Source organism: Chaetodon trifascialis, chromosome 3 (assembly GCF_039877785.1).
Source record: "Chaetodon trifascialis isolate fChaTrf1 chromosome 3, fChaTrf1.hap1, whole genome shotgun sequence".
NCBI lineage: Eukaryota > Metazoa > Chordata > Actinopteri > Chaetodontiformes > Chaetodontidae > Chaetodon > Chaetodon trifascialis.
This window is the reverse complement of record NC_092058.1, coordinates 23,694,653-23,719,191: the sequence shown is the minus strand read 5'-3', so window position 1 is coordinate 23,719,191 and position 24,539 is coordinate 23,694,653. Positions and strand designations below refer to the sequence as shown.

At 42.1% G+C, this 24,539-nt stretch overlaps 2 protein-coding genes across 11 annotated transcripts in view; both read right to left on the bottom strand.

Annotated features, from left to right (window-relative positions):
• On the bottom strand, window positions 1-3,630 carry bhlhe40 (basic helix-loop-helix family, member e40). The gene is made up of 5 exons (XM_070958395.1): window positions 3,234-3,630; window positions 2,960-3,023; window positions 2,760-2,867; window positions 2,268-2,391; window positions 1-2,136 (listed from the first exon to the last, which is right to left on the bottom strand). Exons 1-5 carry the CDS (start codon window positions 3,299-3,301, stop codon window positions 1,286-1,288), a joined length of 1,215 nt encoding a protein of 404 aa, XP_070814496.1. The 5' UTR covers window positions 3,302-3,630; the 3' UTR covers window positions 1-1,285.
• A 2,280-nt stretch (window positions 3,631-5,910) lies between these two features.
• itpr1b (inositol 1,4,5-trisphosphate receptor, type 1b) overlaps window positions 5,911-24,539 on the bottom strand; it is an 83,633-nt gene continuing 65,004 nt past the window's right edge. For 8 of the 10 annotated variants that reach the window (XM_070958380.1, XM_070958378.1, XM_070958381.1 and 5 more), the window contains 9 exons: window positions 19,110-19,285; window positions 18,760-18,924; window positions 18,309-18,498; window positions 17,891-17,983; window positions 16,469-16,617; window positions 15,418-15,583; window positions 14,274-14,434; window positions 8,731-8,892; window positions 5,911-7,262 (listed from right to left, as the gene is read on the bottom strand). In XM_070958380.1, the coding sequence (XP_070814481.1) occupies window positions 7,176-7,262; window positions 8,731-8,892; window positions 14,274-14,434; window positions 15,418-15,583; window positions 16,469-16,617; window positions 17,891-17,983; window positions 18,309-18,498; window positions 18,760-18,924; window positions 19,110-19,285 (1,349 nt within the window). In that variant the 3' untranslated portion in view covers window positions 5,911-7,175. The remainder of the gene's footprint in view (window positions 7,263-8,730; window positions 8,893-14,273; window positions 14,435-15,417; window positions 15,584-16,468; window positions 16,618-17,890; window positions 17,984-18,308; window positions 18,499-18,759; window positions 18,925-19,109; window positions 19,286-24,539) is intronic. The other 2 variants (XM_070958387.1, XM_070958388.1) reach the window with 1 other exon arrangement.

The window sequence follows — 24,539 nt, the reverse complement described above, 5'->3', positions numbered from 1 at the left end:
TGGGGGGTGGGGGGAGCTTTATTAATATTTTAATATATATCAATAATACTTTATATACAAAATATGTACAACAAACAACATTTTGTTACATTTCAAAATAAAAATCCCAAGTACCTCTTTCTATACAAAACTATTATTTTTGTTTGAATTTTACATTCACTCTCTTTGCCACAGACACATTTAAAGCAAATACATTTAAACACCTGCCATCGTTGTGTCTGTGTTAAACGAGTAAAGGCAACAGCATGAGCTAAGGTCAGGCCCTAACTTGACGAATTTGTGGGCAAGATGCAAATCAGGTTGAGCACAATGCTATATACTGTACACGCTCTCATGGCATACAGCAAAGGACTGCCTCAACCTTCCTCTGGTAGCGATGCAAATACACTCAGTGGGTCACGTATCAAAAATAGAGATGTACGAGTAGTATAAACAAAATAATTACAACACATGACTTCACAGGAACGCAATCTAGATGCACGAATAGTCATGAGTCACAAGTTAAATCGTAAAAGCATGTGTGGCCACATCACTCTTCAACAGACATGAGTGACACACCTCGTACAGTGACAACGCCCTGAATTCTTTGAACATGGTGTTCAATTAGCTCCAAGGTAATAAAGGGTCAAAAGAGCAATGTCTGTTGTGATGTAATGGTCTACATGAACCAGACATTTTCATTTTTGGTAACATTCTAGTCTAAACAATGGTTTGTTGCACTTACAGGAGCGACAAAGACTGAAGGTAGATCCTCCATTCGCAGATCTACAGAGGGAAATGATCATTTCAAGCAGCATCTACAAGGGGCTTTTGTTCAATCTTTACATTCATTACAGACTGGTGTGTGTGCAAAAAGCAGGTCCAAATAATTCTGGGGGGGCTTTTCTGTGCCTTACATTCTGGGGTTACGAATGACATTCAACACTGAGGGTGGAGAAGACGAACCTTGCTTAAAAAAACCCTGTAGCAATCTGCTGCGCACTCATTGTCTTTAAACTGAGAATCTTCACAGTGTTTCAGAGTCGTGCAACAGGTGATCTATGAGCCGTCACGTGGGCACTCCAGGTTTCCCACAAAAGTCCTGCTTCGGCGTGCCAGGAGCTGACGATGAACGGCTGTGGCCATTCAGGGTTCTTTGCTGGGGTCAATGTTTTGATGGGCCAAACGATGGCGGTGGTTTGAAGGGATACCAGTGCGTTCGTGTTTGTTTACCCTCTTTTCAGTGGGCCAACCATCCAAACCCTTCAACTTTCAGAGGGTGAGATTCCAACAGAAACTCATCTGTTCAGTCTTTGGTTTCCAAGTTCAATGGGGGAATCTGCTTTAAAGCTTTGTGAAGAGCAGGGGAGTCCATGGGGTTCTGGTGGGGTACTGGAGAGCCTGCCCTCGGGGACATCACCAGAGATGAGGGGACTGCCTCTGTGGGCAAGCTCGCCGCAGAGCCACTCATGCCCGGGTACATAATGGGCATGCCCCCGGGATACCAGCATTTCTCCAGCATGGGCAGATAGGCTGCCACTGGTGCAGCTGCAGGGGGGATGAGGTAGAAGGGGAGACAAAATGGGGGCTGGTTAGGGGAGAAGCTCATGTAGCTGCCAGGACTTCCTGCTGCCTGAACCTCGTCCTCCGAGGAGTCAGACCTCGATTTCTTGGCCTGAGGCTCATCGCCCTCCTGCTTGATCGCACCGGCCGTCCTCTCCGACGCGATGTGCTTGAGCTCCCCCTCCTTTGCATGGCTTACTGACCACTTGGCTTTGGGATCACGCTTGTCGTGCTCGCCCCCATAGCCGCTGTCTGTGTCTGTGTCACTGCCGCTCTGCTCCCCCATTCCATGGGGATAAGTCCTTTGAATGACGGGAACACAGTTCTTAGCTGGGCCCTCAAACACCCTTTGGGGTTGTCCAGTGGGTTTCTTCAGTTTCTCTGGAGTTGGGATGGACTCGTCTGGGTGCAGGCTGCTTCGATGCTGCAGGACTTCAGCTGCTACCTTTTGGATGTGGCCGATGACGTGGGAAGGGGTCAGGTCCCTGCTGCTTTCTTGGCTGGCCACATAGTGGAGCACCTCTTTTGCACACAAGTGAAAGCCGGAGCGGAACATCTCCTCACTGCTCTCTGCACTGCTGCCTCCATGATCACCTGGTCGATTAGAACCACAAGGTTAAGAGTCAACTTTAGCACACAATTTTCTCTGGGGTATTTCTAATAGACAACAGATCTCTTCCTGAAAAACAGCCGTTTGTACTTCTACACATCGGCATCAAACTTACTAATTTGCAGGTCCTTCTGTAGCGCGATAATTTTCTGCTGCTGCTGCTCCAGGAGGGTACTCAGGGCTTTCACATGCTTGAGAGTGAGTTCCAGCACCACAGCTTTCTCCAAATGACCCAGCGTCTAAAACAGGAAGACCTTCGATAAGCATGTTGATCTTTCTTATGTAACACATTCTGCAGCTGAACAGAGGACAAGCCTCAAACACCCGGGAAGTCATGCAATCCGCACAAGCACACACACAGAATTCTCAACAACAAATGCAAATCTAATGCCTTGTTAGAATTTCAATGAGATAAAATTAAGAAAATTACAAAACTTAAAAAAATAAAAAAATAAAAAAAAATAAAAAAAATCCCAAACTTTCATTTTTTTGAGAGGTAAAACCTGAATCCAAAGGCTGGAGCAGGCAAACTGCTCAGCAGAACCATGTGAAGTCTCAGATTCCCTGGCTGTTGGCAGACTTGTCATATGTAAGAGATAATACTCACTGTCAGCTTAAGATGTTCTGGCAGCAAATCCTTCAGCTGGGCAATGCATTCGTTGATTCTGTCACGTCTTTTCTTTTCGATCAGCCGGTGTGGCAACTTGTATGTCTCCTGGAGAGGATTGAAATGCTGTCAGTGAAATCCAGGCTGCTCGGGCTGAACTGACAAATTCAGGAAAATTATGCATTTTAACCCGAATTTACCTTGCTCTCTTCCCCGCGCTTCATGCCCCTCCTGGGTTTGTACACATAAATGGGGAAATCCATTCTTTGGAGACAAGATAAAATGAGTTAGATTTTGGTTTGGGGCAAGTTTGAGTTCAGTATAAAGTGCTTTATATAGTAGGATTAAAAAAAAGAAAGAAAGAAAGAAAGAAAGAAAGAAAGAAAGAAAGAAAGAAAGAAAGAAAGAAAGAAAGAAAGAAAGAAAGAAAGAAAGGGAAAAGAATAATTTTATTTTTCATTTTTTCTCTCTTACCCTTGCATGTCAGCTATATCCAGTTTTGGCACACAGGGAGGTGGTTGCGCACTGGTAATCCTCTCCATGTCGCTTAACTGTCAAATCCGAATAAATGACTTCAACAAGCCTTCAAAACGCTCCAAACGTGTCTCTGCAGTCGTACTTCAAAACAGAGTAAGAAATCGTAGCAAAAAATAAAAAGCAAGAAAAAAAAGTATGTCCTCTAATCCAGTGTGTGTGCGCTGGAGCTGGGCACGGCGCGCTGCTGTCACCCTGAGGTCCGGGCTCAGTTGTGCGTCTCTGGAGGCTCCACGACCGGTCGAGTGTGTGAGAGCTGGGTGGGTTTGTGACTACGTGTTAAATAAACCCTGTGACTGCAGGCACGTCTCTCGGCTAGAGACACAGACTCGACACCGTCACATGAGCCTCACGTGTTGGACGGCGCTTTCAACTCCTCACCCTCCCCGCACTCTCTCTCTCTCTCTCTCTCTCTCTCTCTCTCTCTCTCTCTCTCACACACACACACACACACACACACACACACACACACACACACACACACACACACACCCCTCCCCTCGCCCTGCTGGTAGAGTACAACCCATTTCTGTAGTAGTCCTCCACTGAGGCCGAGTCCCGTGTACCACCATGCTCCGACTCTCGAGGCAAATCCGTGTTTGCAGAGTCGAGCGTGTTTACGAAGGCAGCAAGTGGAGCAACAGCGAGCAAGCAGCGAAACACCATTTCTCTAACTGCACATATGGCAGCATAATAACAACCCAACTGAAAAGCCTCTGGAGTGACAAACACCACAAAGTTATTTATTTATTGATTGATTGATTTATTCATGTGTATTAATCATTAGCCAGAGTCCTGTATGGTTATTAACAGCAATGCAGGGGTTTATTAAAAGAAGATAAGGTGACAATAAAGTAAAGTCCGTGTTTGAAGCAATAATGTGTTTGAACTAATAATATGGAGATATTAGACCACTCTCTGAACAGTGTTTTTATTGATTTCATAGCAGAACAGCAAGCGCACACAATACTAAAATAAAAAGAAAATAATAATGATAGTCTATAGAAATTTCTGCTATTACCACAGACGACTTTTTTTTAATTTTTTAATTATCTTTCATTCTATAGTTTTTTATTTTCCCTATACGTTGAGTTATATGTTCTTTCTAACACACGACATGAATCCTAACAGAAGCAGTCGTATCGGGAGCTGGGCTGGAACTTGAAGTCCTCGTGGTGTTCTGGCTGCCAGCATTAACGCAGCTTGTTCCCGGTGTGCTGTCACGTTGAGCTCCTCATGGCCACGAGCGAGTTCGGGCAGCAGATCCCTGTCCGTGACGTCACGCGCGCAGTCAACCGAGAGTGCCCGACTGGTCGGTCGGTTCCTCCCGCCGACGTCCCGAAGCAGCCGCAGACTAAAGATAGAAACAGCTCCAAAACAACGGAGGCGGAAACGAGGGAGCGGGAAAGCGGTCAGTGAGCGCTGCTGAAGGCTGCTGAGATCTCACAGACAGTGTTCACTCTGACATGGGACCAAAGCTCAGAGAGACATTATTATTATTATTATTATTATTATTATTATTATTATTATTATTATTATTATTATTATTATTATCACTGACACTTGTAGATTTTATATAGTGTTGGGTAGTTTGGAACAATGGATCACATTTAGAAGCTCGTAGTGATGCAAAAAGCATAAAATCTTCATCTGAAGTGTAGAAATATTAAGTAGCATAAAATTGAGTAAAGTACAGTTTTTAAGTACAGTACTGGAGCAACTGCACTTTCCATTACTACAAATATTCACCTGTGTTGTTACTGTAAAGCGCTGAGTGTGTAGCTCGACACTGATTTCTTCTTAACACAACATCTAAGATACAAATGGGGACACTGTTGAATGAACTATGAAACGCTCTCTATGTATTGATATTAATAATTAGAATTAGCAGTGTTAGCCCTCTGGGGAAGAGGTTAAATGTGGACAGTCATGCACAAGGCACAATTGTTTGCTGGACACATGGTATGAGAGTGAGAGGCATGTTGGCATCAGATTGTCTGAAGATGATTTGAGCTTGATAAAAACTTTCATGCGTGCACAGAATGTTTGAAGAAAGCCCGTGTATGCAATTGTACACCACCCGGTTACACAATTTCCACTCGACTGCCGGCGTTTGCTGGTTTCAGACATGGATGTTTCCAGCTGACGGCAGTTTCTCTGAAAGCCAAAAGACGAATTCGTGAATGCATCTGACTGGTGGAATGTACTGTTTACAGCCAAAAGGTGTCATTTATAGTTGTTACTAAAACATCACTGGCAATTTGCACATTGGACTGCTGTTCCCTCAATATTCTTACAATAACGAACGATGTGCTTATATTGTTTCTCAAACTGCCATCAGAAATATTGACATGCTTTCTATTGATTCATTTTACTGCCTTATATAGCCTCAGAGCTGAAAATGGTATTATTATATATACCAGTATTAATAGAAATGACTTATCTGAGATGCACTGATGCGACAGTGGGTGATCGTGTACGAGGGGGAATAAATGCAGTTTGAGGCAAACGCATTGTTGAACATTTCTAAACAATAAAGCACATTAATGGTTTACTGCATACGGGGCATTTCTAATCCTATAATATCAGCTCATCAACAAACAAACACAACATGAAGTAAAGGATAATTACATCAATTTTAATAAATAATTCTACTTTCATATACAAATTGACAGGGCTTAGGTTTTGGAGTTAATCTTAACATGAATGAGTAACAGTTTTTTTAAATCTCATTTTTCTATACAAAAGCAAAGATAAGCAACAAACTTTATGTACACAAAGTAGTCCAAAAAAAAAAAAAAAATCATTCATAAACATAAAAGTAAGTGACTCTGCACAAGCAGCAGACTGGTATCAGACTGTAAAACAAGGACCAGAACAGGCACAAATGAAACAAGTTTGCTGCAGAGCTGGAAATCATACTGAATAATGTTTATTACAGTAAAAGTTACACAACTCCTGAGCAAACTGTAATTGCATGAGTGATCCTGAAAAAAAAAAACAAAAAACAAAAAAAAATGCAGTATGTATTTGACAGACAAGTCAAATATTCTAAATGTCCTTTAGATCCAAATTAAAGAAGAAAGCAAATTTATCATAAAATAAGTTTAGCACTGAGATATGACAGCGTTGGATTTACACAGGCCAAAGAAAACTATCTGTATATATTGCTCTCACACAATATACTACCTCTACCGAGTGCAGGTGGCTCTCAAGAAGTCTGCACATTTTCAAGAAATTAAAACCAAAAGGTTAAATTGAGAAGGCCAGCTTATTAAATATCATCTATATAGTTACGCAAGTAAAGACAACCAGCTACTCCCTATTTTATCCAGTGGCAATAAAGTACAAACAAAAACATCGACCCACGCTTTTAGATAAGACATGATTGATGAAACTTAAGTCCACACACCAATGAGGTTGCATATTTAAGTTAATATATTGCACAACATACAAAAATAAGACATTTAATACTGCTTGTTATGCCAGAAATATAAATAGAAAACATTCAAATGAAATAAAAAACAAACAAACAAACAAATGGTACTAATTCCCCCTGTCCAGTCAGCTATATCGTGTTTCAAGTTCAACCAGTAAAGGCCATGTGTTGAGAAATCCAATTTATTTCTACGTAGAAAACATTTGGCACCAATTCCAACTGGACTGAACAGAACGAGGTGGGTGAGCGTTACTGTTAGGAGTAACACGTGCGTGGGGTAGAGCTACACATCGCTTTATGACTACCTATGTTACAGTGTTTCCCTACTGTTCTAAGTTACACTCACTCTCAGTGCAGTATACAGCGTGTGCAACCTGTGAGCGAGGACGGCGCGCTCCGTCTTGGCCGATGCCGAGCTGCTTCCGGGCCGTGTCGGCTGAACTTTACGCAGGCTGCTGAGGGTTGACGTTCATGTGCTGAGGGTGTCCCAACAAGCCAATCCTCTGCTTCTGCTTCCTCTGTTCTGTCATCTGACGAGCACAGAAAGGACAAAATGTCAGACATCATTCCACCTGTACCTCTGTTGGCATGCACGTCCTCTTCTGCTAACTACAGTAAGCCGTTCTGGTCTTTAGTCTTCATTCTTTCATAATCACTTTACAGAAAAGAACAAATGCTGCACAGAGCCTGCACACTGCTGCACTGAAACGGATGCTTTTGAAATCCTGCCAGCCTCGGCATCGACACGACTGCGTCTTCTGACGAAAGCAGCACAAAACAAGCCACTAATTCTGAAACTCAGTCAAAAGAAATTTCAGAGATTAGGCAAAGCACATGAGTCATAACACAGGTGCTAACCTTCATACCAGCAGGAATAAGAATGGGTTTTCTGCTCACAATTAACTTAAAGTAACAGAAGGTAGTGATTTTCACCTCAACACTGAAACACAACAATATTAAAAGTGAGAAGACAAAGTGGTCTTGTAATGAGTGTTCCAGGAGAAATAGCTCTGCGCAGAGGGACGTGATAGAGAAAAATATCATTAAAACACAGCAAATGGACAGTTTAAAGTCAGTTAGCAGCAGAAGGCTGGACTTTTTTTTACACTATAATTTTCTAATTAAGTCAGTTTTCTCTGAAATGAAACACAACCGCTTGTACCACAATCGGCCTGTTTGCGCTCCGCTCTGAAGGCCAATTTCATCCTGAAAAGAATGAAAATCTGAATTCATGAACTCACACTTTTACATTGTGCTTTTAAACTGTTACTGAAGTCAAAACAGGCCTTACAAATGTTGACTTTGGGCTGAAATGTGACCGATGCCACTGTGCCCTTCACGGCTTTCAGCAACACAACAATCATTTCCCCCTGTCTGGGTCAAAATGTCTCGGTCACATTCACTTCCTCACAGATAGTTCTCATTTCAAGGGGAAAGACATTTTTACAATTCTGTTTACTAGAAACAGTGGATTGCAGCAATTGTGCAATTTAAGCCTTATTTGCGTTTATACGCGACATCAGCAGAATGTTTTCTTCCACCACTGAGAAGCAGTTAAGTGTAATTTATTGCAAAAACCAACTTTTAAAATGTTCTCTCACAGAATAACTCACTAACCAGTCAAATGAAAATCAACAGTTTGGAAAGAAATTGCTTTATACATTTTTTAATTTTGGCTTCATCCATCCATCCATCAAAAAAATATCAATCAATAAATAGATAAAAAATAAAACCAGTCTTAGCAGCGACAGGTCAGTACTGAAATCCAGACAGATCGTCGCCCTCAAAGATGCAAACAAAACCTCATGAGCTGTGTTGTGAACAATGACTCATCGCCTTTTGCATTTAGTAAGCTTTGCATCTAAAGGGCAACGAGCGGCAAACAAACAAACCTCGAGCAACATCTGCTTTCCCCCGTCTTTAGAAAAACCTGCCTCTCACGCTTCATGTCTCAGGTTGTCTTTGTCTCCGTCAGCGTTTCACTTTAGTTCAACCGACCTGTTCTTTGAGCTCGGTCAGCTGGCCTGACAGGTTGGACACCAGTTTCATGGTGGACTCCAGCTTCTCCTGCAGGTTTCTGATCTCATTCTGCTCCCCGTCCGCATCGCTGCTGACCAAGGACATGGCCCGCATCCGTGGGAACCAGTCCAAGTTGTGCTCCTGGTAAACACAAATGAGACTGGTTACGGCCTGCACATCAGCACTAATGAAACTGATGTATCACATTTACAGTGAGAAGTTATGAAGAAGTTATTATTATTTGTTCTAAATTAAACTCCTGATCTGAGCTGATCTATTTTTTATCCTTCAGTGCAGATAAAAATGCTTCATACATCCACCACAAATGGCATCAAGTGTGTGCAAATAGCCTAAAGGCCCTATTTGAGTTGTGTTTTTCACCATAGACCCCGTTGTGCCTCTTCGGCTGTGTGCACTGATTTGAAGCACATTCTAAAAGTGGAATCAAATTAATCATGAGGGACTTTCCATATCAGAATCACATGGGATATGAGGTTATTCTTGAAATCACTTGTAACCGGCAGTTCACTTATCGGTGATGTGTTTCCTTTCCGTTGAGTCTCACCATACACAGAGCAAAACTGGCGAACTTACAAAAATCTGTAAACCAAGACAGAGAAACAAACTTCCGCATTCGAAGATACACAAGTCGCCTCACATGCAGCGCTGAGATAAACACGCAGCTCTTGAACGCTCCTGTGGGCCAAAGACAAGAGCTGTAATAGGCTGTTTAACCAAGCGCTGAAATGGAGCGCACCAGCAGCAGTGGCTGGAACTGAGCTGGTGTGAGCTGCTCAGACGTAGCTGCTGCAGTTATGTGTGTAATGAGGTTTTTTTTTTCTTTTATAGGGTGGAGGGGTAGAATGTGTTTAACTTAGGAGTACACTTTTGAAATGCTAAGTGAAAATACAGTACAACTTCTCCTGGCATGAATGAGACATTTGACACTTGTGTAAATGGCACACTGGCGTCAGCAGCAGCCACGAGACATCAAGGTTTACCATAATGATTTTATCAGTTCAGCTCAAGAAACTATTGCAAAGTTTGAATTAAAGGAGCTATTGCAGGGCAGATTCTTTGGCTGTTTAAACTCATTATTTGACAACTTTTTGACTGACGGTTGAGGTGTTGAAATTTGGTGCACTGTGGGCACAAATGTTGTTGAAATGTGGCTGATGGTGTGAACTGCTGGGCCAGAAAAATCAGCTTAGAACAAAAAAGGCAGTTGTACAGAGTGAGAGGTTTGGGATTATTCAGGTTTTATTACTGGTTGAATTTTTATGTATGTGTGTTAAACATGATAAAATACTGCTGCAAAAAGAAAATGAAAAATTCAGTTATAATCCTTAAGATTTTCATAAAGTCATGCTGTTTGTGATACTGTATTATCTGTCTTGTTTTGTTTTTTGACATTTTTTCCAGCAATAGCCATTTGATACATTTACATCCAGTAATCACACTTCTATATAATAGTTTTCACTATTTGTAGTGGAGGTCATCATTCCTGCATTGGATTCGAATTTCCTTTATGCAACCATCAACCCATTATCAGCTGTTTACTGTTCACTCTCTCAGTGCTGTATCAATGCACTATGAACGGATGGCTAATGTGAACCCTACACTTCTCACTGCAGCTCCTTCACATTAAAAGCATTAAAATATTAAAACACAGGGAGGCTTTTATGTGGATTTGAATGGATTTGTCACAGAGGTTTGGCATGCTTGTTCAATCAAAAGATTTTTTTTTAATATTGGAAAATAAAACTAGTGCTGATGAACAGAAATGATATAAAGTAGTGTCTATGGTATGTATTGTAATACGGAAATAAAAACCTTTTTATTGTAACTTTCATACACTTATATACATATGCAAACGTGTCAGAGACATGAAACCCAGCTGCGACCATGGGGGTTGCTGCGTTCAAACAGGCCTGAGGGCCACTCAGCTGCGTTCTTTCATGCTTCTATCTCCTCTGGCACTTGACCACCACATGCCATTGTTATTGTGTGCTGTCTGAACCTGTTTCCAAATGAGCCAAAGTCACGGGAAGGCATTTATGTTTAATTCTTCACAACATAGAGGCACATCCCACACAGCCATGTCAAAGTCATGGGCCCACAGCCAGCAGAACCATCAGCCCTAATGCAGCATGAATGAAAGTGGGGGATGCTGCGTAGCCACTGAGGTCACTGGCTAGAAACAGCGCTGTGCCGGAGAACCGGTCTGGAAAAGTCCCTTGGTTTCAGTGGTTGATTTGGAGATGTAGGGGCGAGTGAGGTGTCCGTGCGAATCACAAACCAGTCCTAGGTCAGACGGCAGCCTGAGGGGAATCACGCAACACTAAAATAATGAGCACACATTCATTCTGAAAGGAGGAGACAACTGCTGTGAGCAAGTTCCACTTCCTGAATGCAAGAGACAGAGGCTGTGTTTACCTAGTTCACCTGCCCCCCCACCACACACACACACACACACACACACACACACACACACACACACACACACACACACACACACACACACACACACACACACACACACACTTCTCTGTCACCAGTGTTTCCGACACACAGCTCTGCTCAAATGCTGTCAAAAAAATACGAACTAGCATGACGGAGGTCATTTCCCCATTTTGGATTCTGCCTGCCGGCCAACACGTGTGTTTGTTTGACGACATCGTCACCAGCAGCCTGGCCCTCTTTCCATCCCCAGTGTTTACAAATGAAAGCACTTCCAGTAAACTGAGAAGAGCAGCCACGACTTTAAGACTCTACGTCATGCTGTTTCAATGTAAATGACGGAAGTGCATTTTTCATTATTAAAACCGCACGGCCATGACAGAGAAACAGGATGCTGTGTGGTTAAAACAGCAACAGAAAACTTCACAGTCATGCCACAAGCCACCTGACAGGCTGTCAGCCCACTCACTCAACAAATATGCAAATAAATGCCAAAAGAAATCACACATCTACAAATTTCAGCATATTTCACTACAGTCTGATAATACCCGTTTTGAATGTTGGTGGCGACGACGGAGCTTCATGCAGTGTTGAATGCAATGAGGGCAATAAGTGTGAGGCAAGCATCATCTTTTTACACCTTAGACGTGACACTTCACTCAGAGTCCTCCACCATTGACGTCAGTCCCAGTCATTGTCAGAGTAGTCTGACTTCTACACCCCCTTCTGTCCTGTTGCTTCTTCCACAGCAGTGCAGCATCAAATAAATTGAAAAACAGTGGGAGAGAGGCAGAACAGATTGAAGAAACTGAGCCTACATTACTGAGGCATAAGATGCAGCAGCAAAAAAGTTACAGTGGGATAGCCAGTGATTAGTTTGAACCCAAATTTTCTCCAACTATTGAGAGTAATTATCCCAGAATGTCTTTTGTAGTGTTTTACATTTTGTTTGTTTGTTTGAGTTCTACATTTACTGTGCATTGTGAACCTTGGTATGGTTTTATAATCACTACTCAACACTATACTGCAAATAATCTCGGTCAAATAGCATGTTAATACATAGATTTTCAATAAGTGCAGCACAACAAAACCTAAGGCTTTATAAAGCACATAATACAGTATCTAAATTTGAGATGTGACAAATGATGGAGATGTCTGTTTTACAGATTAAGATTATCTGATATCATACTGATTAACTAGATTAGGAATGTGTCAAAAAATAGGTTTCTTAATAAACAGCAAGATAGGTAGAGAGAGAGAGAGAGAGAGAGAGAGAGAGAGAGAGAGAGAGAGAGAGAGAGAGTCTTTATTTAACCAAGTTAAAGTCTTGTTGAGATTAAAATCCTTTTTCAAGAGTGTCCTGGCCAAAAAGGCAGCATAAAAACAAAAACAAAAAAAAGAGTACAACTACGGTACATTTTCGTGCTACAAAGAAAACTGGGAAGCTGTTTGCTAAGTTTGCACACCTAATGAAGCTTAAATTTAATTATCTACACTGCAGGCACTAAAATAAATAACGGTTGTATGTCGACCCCCTCTCTCTCCATGCATTTCCTGTCTGTATATCAATCACTATTAAAAAAAGAAATAAATTCAATTAAATTAACAAAACAGTGCTAAAAAATGCTCTCCTTGCATATCTCCACTTAAGGATATGACATAATCGCCATGAATAATGTAAGAACTGTGTTACATGAGAGAAGCTCCGACAACACTGCAATCTTTGTAGACAACTCAGACGACGAGGAGACATGAGACATGGAGACCCGGCGTCAAACACTTGCATGTGAAGCTGAGAGTTAATGTCAGTGGGTGACTAGATCAGCTGATGGGTCATCGGGGTCTTTTGCGCCATGTGTGCCCCCTCTGCTCCGTCTGCCCCTTCAACCTGCACCCTTGACAAACTAATTTAGGCTCAGCAGGGTGGAAGGTCAACAGGAGGGGGGGCGGGGGTTAATTCCAAATCAGGTGGTTCCTCACAAGACTGAGTGAAGCAGATCAGCGAAGATAAGTGAAGTGGGCTAAATGGCATCAAATGAGAAACTGTGTCAGAAACTGACGGCAGCACATGTGCGTCAGGGAAGCAACCACTTCAGAAGAAGGGGCTTTCCTTTGGCAGTTAAAAATGCTTTCTAATTGCTCATCAGTTATGAGTATGATGCTACAATCAAAACAATCAATTTTCTCTTTGGTTTTTATTTTTCTAATGCTAAATTTCCACAGTTTGTCCTGTTGAAAAACGAAGGCGTGTATATATATATATATATATATATATATATATATACACACACACAGAAACACACACATACATGTGTGTCTGTTATTGTTAACTTATTTTCAAAGGAGATGTCCTCACACTGCTGCTTAATAAAAATCTTCAGGCAATGTTCTGATCTGCCGAAGTGCCTATAATGAGGTGATACGCAGGGTGAGACTGTGTGTGTGTGTGTGTGTGTGTGTGTGTGTGTGTGAGCGTGTGCATGTGTGTGTGTATAACAAGCATGGCTGCTTCAGGGATTAACACATTTCATGCCAATGGCAGACTCTGTCTGAAAGTTAATTCTCCTTTCACAAAGCTGACTGATGTGATAATACTTTGGAAAGATTCAAGGTCATGGAGGCAGGGATTACATAATGCAGCACTGCTAATCTGGGGCAATTGAGGTAAAAAAAAAAAAAAAAACGAGAAAATACTGCCCATCACAAAAAAGCTGCGGTAATCAACTCTGTCAAACCCATATAAACCCGATTGCTGGAGTAACGTGTCTACAGTATTGTTCAGACGTGAAGGTTAACCTCAGTGAAGACCACAGGGGAGCTGATCCAGTGTTGCATGGAACATCTGCATGTGTACGCTCTGAGGCACATGAATTGTTACCTGCAGCAGCAAACAACGTGGAGCAGAGCTGCACTTTGAAGGGAGGAGAGTTTGAAGAGTTGAGGATTTGTTCACACCAAGTATATTTTATTTATTCCAAACATGACTCTGTCTCGGAGGCCCTGCAGTGTTGGACTTTTCAACAGCTAAAAAGCAAAATGCATATGCATGACAACGTTCTTACCCTGATCATTTCAGCCACATAGCTTTCCGGGCCGGTGTACTCTGTCGAGTCCTTGACCTTCACCAGGACAATGAAGAACAAGTAGTGCCACATGTTGTGCTCAACTTTGATGTGCTCTTCGAATGTGACTGTCTTGTTGTCAAACTTGTCTCTCTCCAAACCTACGAATGAAAGGATACAAGCCCACACACACAGACACACACACACAGACACACACACGCACCCAGAATAAACACAGTGCTCTCATTTCTTTGGAATAGTGAAGAAATAGACTATGTGTGGCAATGACATAATCATTCTTGTGACCTAAATGAGGATGACTGAAAAAACAAGAGGAAATGGGGTCACAAGGGAATGGACAGACAAAACGTCAGAGGTGAGATTTGCTAAAAATGGTCACGTATTGTTTGGCCCACCAAGCCCTGTAATCCATATACACTTTTGCATTACATTTGCAAAAGAGGCGTAACCCTTAATAGAGTCGTCCAACACAAAGCAGTAAGAATGACCAGAACTGACCAATGACTGTTCAGATCAATAAGTGACTGTTTAGTGATGGATGAGGCCGGTGTCTGAGTGTACAGTCTAACATGGTCAAGACCCATATGACAACAGGAAGAAACACACCTCCTCCACAGCAGCACCTGCCATGACTAACCATTCATTCTGGGAAGAGGAGGCGTTTTGCTGTTTATGCTACCCAGAAAAACAGCCCCCATTTTGCACCGAGCCCAGATGCGAAGCTGCAACACAGCAGTCCCACGTTCATACAAAAGCAGGCTTGGAGCAGACCACTCGTTTGATTTCATCATCGTCTGTAAACCTCTGCATTCACACCTGCTGACTGTACTGCACAACTACTGCTATACAGCAGTATCGATCATAGATGCGACTCAAATGGAACTGTAAAGCATTTCCGCTTTATTCAGTTCTAAGAAGGGAGTACGACAGGAAAAGATGTGTCAAAGGTCATGAGTCACATTCCCCTAACATTGATGAAACAGTGTCTGTATCTTTAACTGTTGAGTGGGCAAAATGGCTTTAGTGGTAACAAAAAAAAAATGTGACCAAACCGACAACTAAACTGTCTGCATGCAGAGCAACAGTGAAAATGCATCTTTATTTATTATCTTAATTTCCTCACCGCAAATAAAACACGTTGTCTTCAGAATTTCCTCTTTTTTCTGCTTCTCGCTCCTCAGGTCAGCAAACGTATCGATGATGACACCAAAAATGAGATTGAGGACAATAATGATGACCATGAAGAAGAAGAGCAGGTCGTAGATCACCCTGGCTGCGAAAAGGGGCTCCTGTTGAAGCCGAACAGGAGAAAACTTGTAAGAACAAGTACAATCAGCTGGTATCACACCGGGAACGTCACTGTCACAGTGGGAATATGGGCCCTATTAATCTATTACTCATTTAAAAAAAGCTTGGTTAATGCATTCATGGAGCCCATTTATATCTAACTTCACTGCTGTCACTAACATAACACATTAGAGTTATTCATAGTGCCCTCTTTGCATACAGAGTGCTATCCAGTTGTATGTGAGCAATCCACACACAACTCGACAACTGAAAACAGTCCAGAGAATTCACATGAATGTCAGGCTAACAGATTTATATAAGTATGCATGAGTCATGGCCTCATTCTATGGGTCAAGCTGCAAGCTTGTCTCCATGCTGGATAAGTACCATTAAAGCTTTTTCTGTCATGTTCAGAGTTATGAAAGCCCTCTGTGCAACCTCTTTGACCTGCCAGCAGAGCATATCTTTCTCTCACAGAGAGCTTCTTTAGATATGCTGCAGCCTTTCACCGCACCAGCTCATCCTTTGGACGTGGAATTAGCCAAACCTATTTTTTGCTTGTTGGGTCAAACATGTTATGGACTTTTTTAAGTTCGGGATAATTGAATAAAATCATGGCCTTTTTAAAACTTCAATACCCTCTTCATCTCTTATCAGTTTTCTCCATCCACTTTAATTTAATTCAGCTTAATTAAATTTTCAAGTGTGTGGCGGGGGATTTGATGTGTATCGTGTTTTGTTATCAAAGTGGTAAAATCCGAGATATTGCAGACTACAATTTTAAGGCCCAAAGGGGAAAAAAACTGAACAATACTGTTTCTTTACACTCTCAATCTGATCTCAACTTGGGTGTGATTTCTTCCTCGTTGCATTTTTGTGCTTTGTACCTCTTTAGATGGCTTCCGCAGGACGTCCCCAACACCTCCTCCACTCCTGAGGCCATGACTCAGTACAGTGACAATGCACATGAGCAAGGAGTCGCACGTCCGCTCCTTGTCCTCAATCACCACCGCTGACGGTTGGACAGTGAGGGAAGCTACGGAAACACAATAAAAACTGTCAGATAGTCATTTCTTGTATCGGCTGTATGCAAAACCTTGTTTGCTCTGTAAACTGCATTGCTACTAGTAGCCAACATGGCCTTCAAATCAAATTCCAGAAAGAAGAAACACCACTAAAAGCTACACTGAAAATAGTAATCCTTAGACTGAGATAATGTGCTGCTTCTGAACCCTCATTTCATCCTGCTACAAACAATCCCGACATGCTGTGTAAAACAAGAATGAGATAATACGCTAAACTTTTTTGACACATTCTTAACTGAAAACAGTTCAAAGACAGCATATTTAATGTTGTCCCTCATCATCTTCATTGTTTTTTGTAAACATAGCAATTTAATGAATTTAATGCTCCAAAAACACCTGTTTGGAACATTCGACAGGTAAACAGGCTGACTGGTAACAGGTGATGATTGGGTATGAAAGACAAATGATTCAATTCTGTTTTTACTTACGTTTTTACGCAGTGTCCCAACTTTTTTGGAGGCAGTTATATTCTGTTATTGGCTTATTGAACGGGCCCCATCAGGGGTCTGTGAGAGCATGACAAGACTGGGAATGTTCTCAACTATCCCCATAAACACAAGTCACCAGACTACCATCATTAGCCAGCCTACTGGTGATGGAAAGGGAAGCCTAGACAAGGTCAGGCCCCAGGCAGTTTGAAGATTCGACATGGTCGGCTGACCAATTTTAACATGGCACACATGTTCATCTTTGATTGGAAGCTTTTCCCATTAAGGTCAGTAGGTTTGCAAGAACTCATTGTTTGTGGTGAGAAGCTCTCTGCGCCATCACTGAGTGGACCCATCGACCTGCTTGTACCTGATGGTAAGTAATCCCTGACCTTTCAACCCTGGGCCCCTTCATCAGGTCTTAGGCTCTCTCCCCTGAGACGCACAAGGAGTCTAAACCCCCAGCGTTTCACCCAGCTCCCTGAGAGCTGCTAGTTGGCCCAACCAGGTTTAATCCCGTGACCACCCAGCCACCCAGATTTACAGCTCAGTGGGACAAATCTCCTCTGGCTGTGTCAGACGTCTGCAACCACATACCAACACATACATGCTTGCACTTACACAGACAGACAAAAGCACACAGACTCACACAAACATTCGGGAATCTCTTGCATGCACTCACAAACACTTGGATTTGAACCTAAAAGAACTCTTCGACCTCGTCGCCCACCTCCACCCCCCACCCGTCACACTCACATATAAATAGACAAAGTTGCCTTTCCATTTTTCAACCTACCGTCAACCACGGCTTCTGTTGAACAGTTCTCCCCATTTTCTTTCTGGCACACTCCACCAGAGAAGAACTCTCCCACCATACTGGCTCCATGCTCTGTTCAATTGGGAATACAAAACATTATGGGATGTACAATCTGTATATTGTTTTTTGACAAAGCATATTAAAGGAGATATTCTTTACAGTATATGTGAAGGTTGTTGGTGATGATAAAAGCAAGGTAAGTATATTCAAAAAGGAAATGCATGTAAATTAAACTGGACACACACTTTTTTGTATTTCTTAGTCTCACTTTAACTTGATACGTACTGTGACACACCAGTGTCCACGTTTAAGTCTCTTGACTGTCTGGCTTAGGGAAACCAAGTAATTTATGTTCTTTCTGCAAAGGGAATGAGAAGAAATCTGCATTTCAACATACCTAGTGTTTTGTTGGGTATCCTGTCGACAGCCAAAATGAAATCGTCTTTGAAGAAGATATAGCCCACAATGGAGAAGAGGTAGACGAGGATGAGAGCCAGCACGGCTGTCAGAACAATGGAGCGGCCGTTGCGGGTCACACTCTTAATTACGTTCAGCAAGGTCTCTTCTCGGTACACCAGATCAAAGAGCTGGAAAGAGGAAGGAGTCAGAGATGTGTGTGCAGAACGTGTGTGGAAAATGTACAAGAAAATCAGAGAACTGTGTGTGTGTAAATGTGAGCATCTAGATTAATAAAGGCCACAGTTTTTTGTTTGGATCATTGCTTTTATATAAATCTCCTTGCCAGAAATCTTGTCCTTAGATGAAGTTAGAGAATATGTGCATCAAATGGAATCTAAATCCCACTTTTATCTCCTCTCAGATGACATGGTTTATTTGTGCTTACGTACTAGCAGGCTGTAAAAGAAGACATGGACGAAGACCCCCAGGCTGCAGATAATCAGGTAGAGCAGGTGGTACAGGAACTCCACATCCGTGACCATGGCTTTGTAGCCACGTGTAAAGGTTCCCCGGTTCCCAACGAAGCTCATCAGGAAGATGACCTTATTACATAACTGAGGAACAATGGACACCACAGAGACAACATGTCGAGACAGCAGCCATGTCATGACAGAGCACAGATCTGAGAAGGGAAGGCTTACATAGCAGCACCTAACAGCTATGAATGACATTTCTATTACAGTGAGTCCACATATATATGCAAATGTTCGCCTTTGTGAACACACTGATGCACACTTACATTGAAACCCCCGAGCAGGAGCAACGTGGGCTCTAGGCCCACAGAGAAGATCAGGCGCAGGATGGTGGAAGCAATAAGCGCCCGGATGCCGTGCGGCTGAGGCAAGATGATTACTATAGCCAGAGAAACCAGCATGGCCATCCACAGCAGGGCAGATAGATGAGGCTCCAGGGTACCTGAGGACGAAGGAGGTCACCTTAGGGAGAGGTGTGAGCCTTTCCATTCATTGCTCTTTACAGCAATGTTTTTCAGAGAAAGGACAAAATTTCATGATTACAACAACACAACTTTTAACTATTTGACATTTGTGTCACTACCTGTCATCAAGTCATGGTGGAATGACCAAGCTGTATGCAGATGAAGAAACTGAAGCTGACCTATCTACTATTTGTGAACCATGTTGTATTGATGGGCTCCACGTGTTGGACAAAGACATCCCAGTGGTTTCATTCCTGAAGACAACAGTTTTGGAACGGACAGAGCTCTTTGTGTGTGCATTATCATGAGCTCACCAGGCACTAGCTCAGTGCCAAGTCCTGACCGGCATGTAGCAGACAGGCTGCATCCCTTTGTTAATGTTAATTTAATTCCTCAGTCAGGTTTTTTATTCACCCACGCACCAACAACACCACTCGTCTTCCTCCATCCCCTCCCTACTGAGGCCTCCGTCGTCTCGCCTCTCTATGTACAGATCACATGACAGGTACTCGTTACATAACCCCGGTTGGCTAAAAATACCCCTGGCTTCAGTTAATTCATCAGGGATGGTCCTGGGTGCTGCATCGTAACAGGCCGCCTGGGCGCTTGGACTTGGCAGCCAACCCAGACAAAGCAGCTTGTACGTCACACACCTACAGTCTCAGACCATTCATCTCTCTTACTTGCTTACTCGGCAGCTATTAGAAGATAAAGAGACTGACCTTTACACTAAAGCACTTACACTTCACCAGATTCCACACACAGCCTGATATTTGTGACATGATTTTTGCTTTGACTCTACATATCGAGTTCTTTCATGTCTGAACTATAACTCCAGTGTCTGCTTCTATTTGCGTGGTCACATTGGAACAGCGCCTGTAAGGGTGGAGGCTCTGGCACTTCCACTGCTGCTCAAGGATTGCATGAGCCCATACAAACCTCCCCTGAGTTGAACCACAGCATTAACCTGAAGAGGGTGTACAACCGGGAGTTACTCAAGGTGCCTTTAGCACATGTGACACCACTGGGAAAAGTTCCCAAACACACCTTCTGTTCAAACAAAGCACCATCCATTGGCAGACATGTGAGTGAAGTGTGTAGCTCATTCAATAATCTTTAAAAGAATTTTATGGCATTTAAGTTGTCTACACAATCTGCAAATTAAGCATACTTTTACAGTTACAGAAGTGGCTCAATGTCAAGTTTGTAATAAGTTTCTGTCCTGTCTAAATGAAGTTTACTGGACTAATTTGGTTTGAAGAACATTTACAAGACATATCCCCAAATGAGATGGTGCTGCCTTAAGGAGCACTGACTGAGAGCACGTCAGTAACGATTCAGCTAAAGTATTTACCTTTCAGTCTGAAGCCCCTCATCACAATATGCTTGTTGTTTAGGTCATTGTCCTGTGCACTGAATACAACAGCATCTTAAGAGGATAGAAGTTTTTAAAGCTGTTCTAATCAATATAAATATTCCAAGCTGATCAAATCACATCATGTAATGTGAAAGTTGTTGCTGGCGGCCGACCCACAGAGATTCATCACCCAACTCTGCAGTTCCTCTGCAGCAGTTCAACGTCTTTCAGTTCATTGTTTTGGTTTTACTGCCCGCAACTTTATTGTTTTGGTTCTCTCTCGCTGCTCTCATCAGTCTCATTTCTAGCCACAGCAGGAAGTTGTTTTCAGTGGAAAAGCTCTGATAAACCCACTGTTCACTGCCTGCCCAGCACCATACAGCCAAAGGACAACATTAGCAGCTCGCTGGTGAACACAGTGGAACACTTAGCAGCTAAAGAGCCGAATCTTTGCCTCAGGAGAAGATGGAGGAACCAGACTGGAGCTAAAAGGAGAGTGAATGTTGGACCTGCCGTCAGTAACTGGACAGAGATACGATTCCAGAAGATAAGACATGGCAAGGTTGATTTTATCAGTTAGATATTTAAATGAGTTAGCAAAGTGAAACCCATCAACTGTATGTGGTAAAAACATGTCAATGTACTGTTTACAGCTTGGTTAATGTAGCTGTGCTAGCTCAGGAGCACAAAGATGGTGGTCACTGGATGAGGCAGCTGCATCCACAGAAGAGCCTGGATATCTTCTCAGGATGTGAACCTAGCCAAAGCCACTTTGGTGACTCTCTCATCATCCAAAGTTTTCACCAAGTCAGTGTTGATATCACACTGACCATTAAGCTACATGCAACCATACTTTGAATAGATCTATTTATTTGTATTGTTTGTTTTCTGTCATCCTTAATTAGTTGACAGTCTTATCTGCATGCACTCTTTACTGACTGGAAGGGAACTCATAATTGAGCCAAGGCGGGATGTGGCCTCTCTGGAGCCTCACTGCCTGTGGTGGTAACCCTGCTGGCCTCTGCAGGAAACACTGACACCAGTGTAACAGAGGCAGGGAAAAAAGATAGTCACGGGATAAAAACTATGCACTTGCAAAATGAAGTCATGGCAACTGGATTATAGTGTACATTCACCCATTTGTGTTGAGCTCATACGAATCCAGGGCACAGTGGATCTGTCCATGTGTGTGCATCTGCTCAGACATTAAACACTGCCCATTGGCTAACTTTTTTTTAATCTTTTCACTTGATAACTGGCTTCAGTTTAACGCCAACATTGCTGTGTCCTGAAATGAACTGCTAAGCTCAGACGACCTCTGACACTGAAAACCACATGGAGTTTCTAGAGCTAAGCTAACAACCTCTTTTTGTCTCTTCTATACTGCTGTGAGGAAGTTCAAACAAAAGGGACCTCGCCGTTTGACCCCAGATGGAACAATTGAAAGTTTATGTGAATCACAATGTGTGTCTTCTCTCTGCTCCTCTGCACTGGAACAATGAAGGCCTTAATGGCTGCGGCTTTTCACATCCCCACAAATACTGCCCTCAAGGAGAACTGAGAAAAAAAGGCCAAAAATAAGAGACAGCAAAACAAAGGGAACGCATGTAAAAATGTGCTTATGTCTGTCACATTTCTGGGTTTGTGAAAAACCTCCTGTCATGCAGGTATTAGTAGACTTATCTCTTTGAACGAATATTTTATCTTCAAAGCAATTTGTCGCGCCTTGCAAACACCAGATGAGATTTTTCCCAACCTTAAATCTTTACATATAGGTCACATGACAGACGCTGACTGAATATGGTGTGTGGAAATGTAGATCCCACTAAGGAACTTTTTTCCTGATGAAACAGATTATTTTAAACTAACAGTTCTGTCTTCTACTGCCTACACTCAGTGTTCGAGGATTGTTTAGCTAAATGTTCTTCATAAATATTCATCCAACTATATCTGAGATTACACTGACGTACAAAATGCTTCAGGATTCATAAATTAATGAAAATGTTCATTGCTTAAACAATGTATCAAATATTTGATGACATCTATACCTCAGTGAGACTTCAGAGCTGACAACAAATAAGAGTCTAACCAGTTAAATGTTTATAGACTTCATTTTCTGTTTTTGCATATATATGATCATATATTTACAACAACTGATGAAGCTGATGAGGTGAAACATTAAGTACATAGTCTTAGTACTGTTTTCAGTTGAGTGTATGTCAAAAAGGATTAGCATTACGCAGTGTCCCGTCTTTTTTGAAATGGGGTAAGTTACGTAGCCTGATGCTGTGTACTCGTCATATGGGAAAGATGGTAGAAGGTTGCCATGCTTGCACAACTCATGGTCATATACAGAGTCGCTCTTGTGAAAATACCATGTATTGAAAATATAATGCTAAAGCCATGTGATTTGGTCTCAGTTAGCTTCAATGATGGACTTCGGCAGAATTTTTCCTAATCATAATTACAAATTGAATGCAGATATCATTTACAAGTTTTAAACTGGTCATTTTAAAGGCCTTTTAAATGCTCATATAATGGCACTGACCTATGTGTCATTTTTTTTTTTTGCTGTGTAGCCTTTTATCAAATAGGTGTCCCTTTCAGTGGTATCTCAAACTCCACAATCAGTAACATTGTATTTTGTTTCCTGCTATAAATTCTGGCTTTATGGGGACACAGTATTTGCGTGTGTATGCACATATGCACACATACACAAACACACACCCCTAATTACCAGAAGTGGTCTACTCAAACCAAACCAAGTCCAGTGTGACAATGAGGCTAGAAATCTGATAACATGTTAAGTCACCTGTCAAGCACAGGAAAGGTATAGTATCAATAAACAGGTCAGGACCTAATTAAGAACAAATCCATCTCAGTGCTTTTGTGACAGTGCTGCCACTCAAGATCCAGATCTTCAGCTTGGATTACATTCTCCTCACACCTCTACTTGTGGTGAAACTCACTTTGGTTAGGAAGGTGTGAGGCTACACCCAAACCACAGGCACGAGAGCACAGTGTTCTGTAAAATCTTGTACACACTTAACACTAATAACGCATCTTACCGTACGTGATTTGATCACATGCCAACTGCTATAATTACAAGCATAACTGCAAACGCTGGGATGTGAGTGCTCGAGCCACACCAGGAGGCATTCAAGGAACCATGTGACCAAAGGGTCACGTTCAAATATTCTCCTCATGATTGTGTTGTTCATGACTGCTTTTTGCATTTCAGGTTGTAACTCCTCATCACCAGGTTTTGCTTCATTTTCAACCTTATAGCGGACCCCAGTGACATCACTTGAGGAAATTCAACTGATTTTTCACAGCTCACTAAAGGCTTTATTCTACCTATAGATTATACATTATACATTATGCAGTGGTGCTCCTCCATACGCAGGTGGAGATCCCCTTTATGCACAAATCTTCTTTTTAAGTTCACTGTTATTTTCAGACATGGACAGAGGAGACAGTAACTGTGGTAAAGCTCTGTTCATCTTCACAATTGAAAATTACTACAGAGGGTGAGCATGTCTGTCAATTTATTGATTTTGAAAATTTTATAAATTGGCCAGCACAATGCACCTCCTCTCAAAATATCAGAAAGAAGCTATTCACTGCTTCCAGACTAATCTGACAAGAACTTCTGAGACAGTTCATCCACTGTTGGCCTGGGGTAATCAGACAAATTGCTCTTATACACACTGAGCCACCAAATGTTTGGGTTTTTTTTTTTTTTTTTTTTACCTGGCAACATGGAGCTATGCCTGAAGAGCATAGCGTGCCAGGGTGCAACACTATCTCATCAGACCCTAAAATGAAGAACTTAACAATGTCTTTTCTTTGGTCATCTTTGAAGAGGTAAAGCA

Excerpts from the sequence above, each read along its gene's own strand:
- bhlhe40 (XM_070958395.1), bottom strand. The coding sequence starts at position 3,301 with ATGGAGAGGATTACCAGTGCGCAACCACCTCCCTGTGTGCCAAAACTG. Across the intron at positions 2,868-2,959 it reads AGCGCGGGGAAGAGAGCAAG|GAGACATACAAGTTGCCACA; the intron begins GTAAATTCGGGT and ends AATCCTCTCCAG. Across the intron at positions 2,137-2,267 it reads ACAGAAGGACCTGCAAATTA|GTGATCATGGAGGCAGCAGT; the intron begins GTAAGTTTGATG and ends CTAATCGACCAG.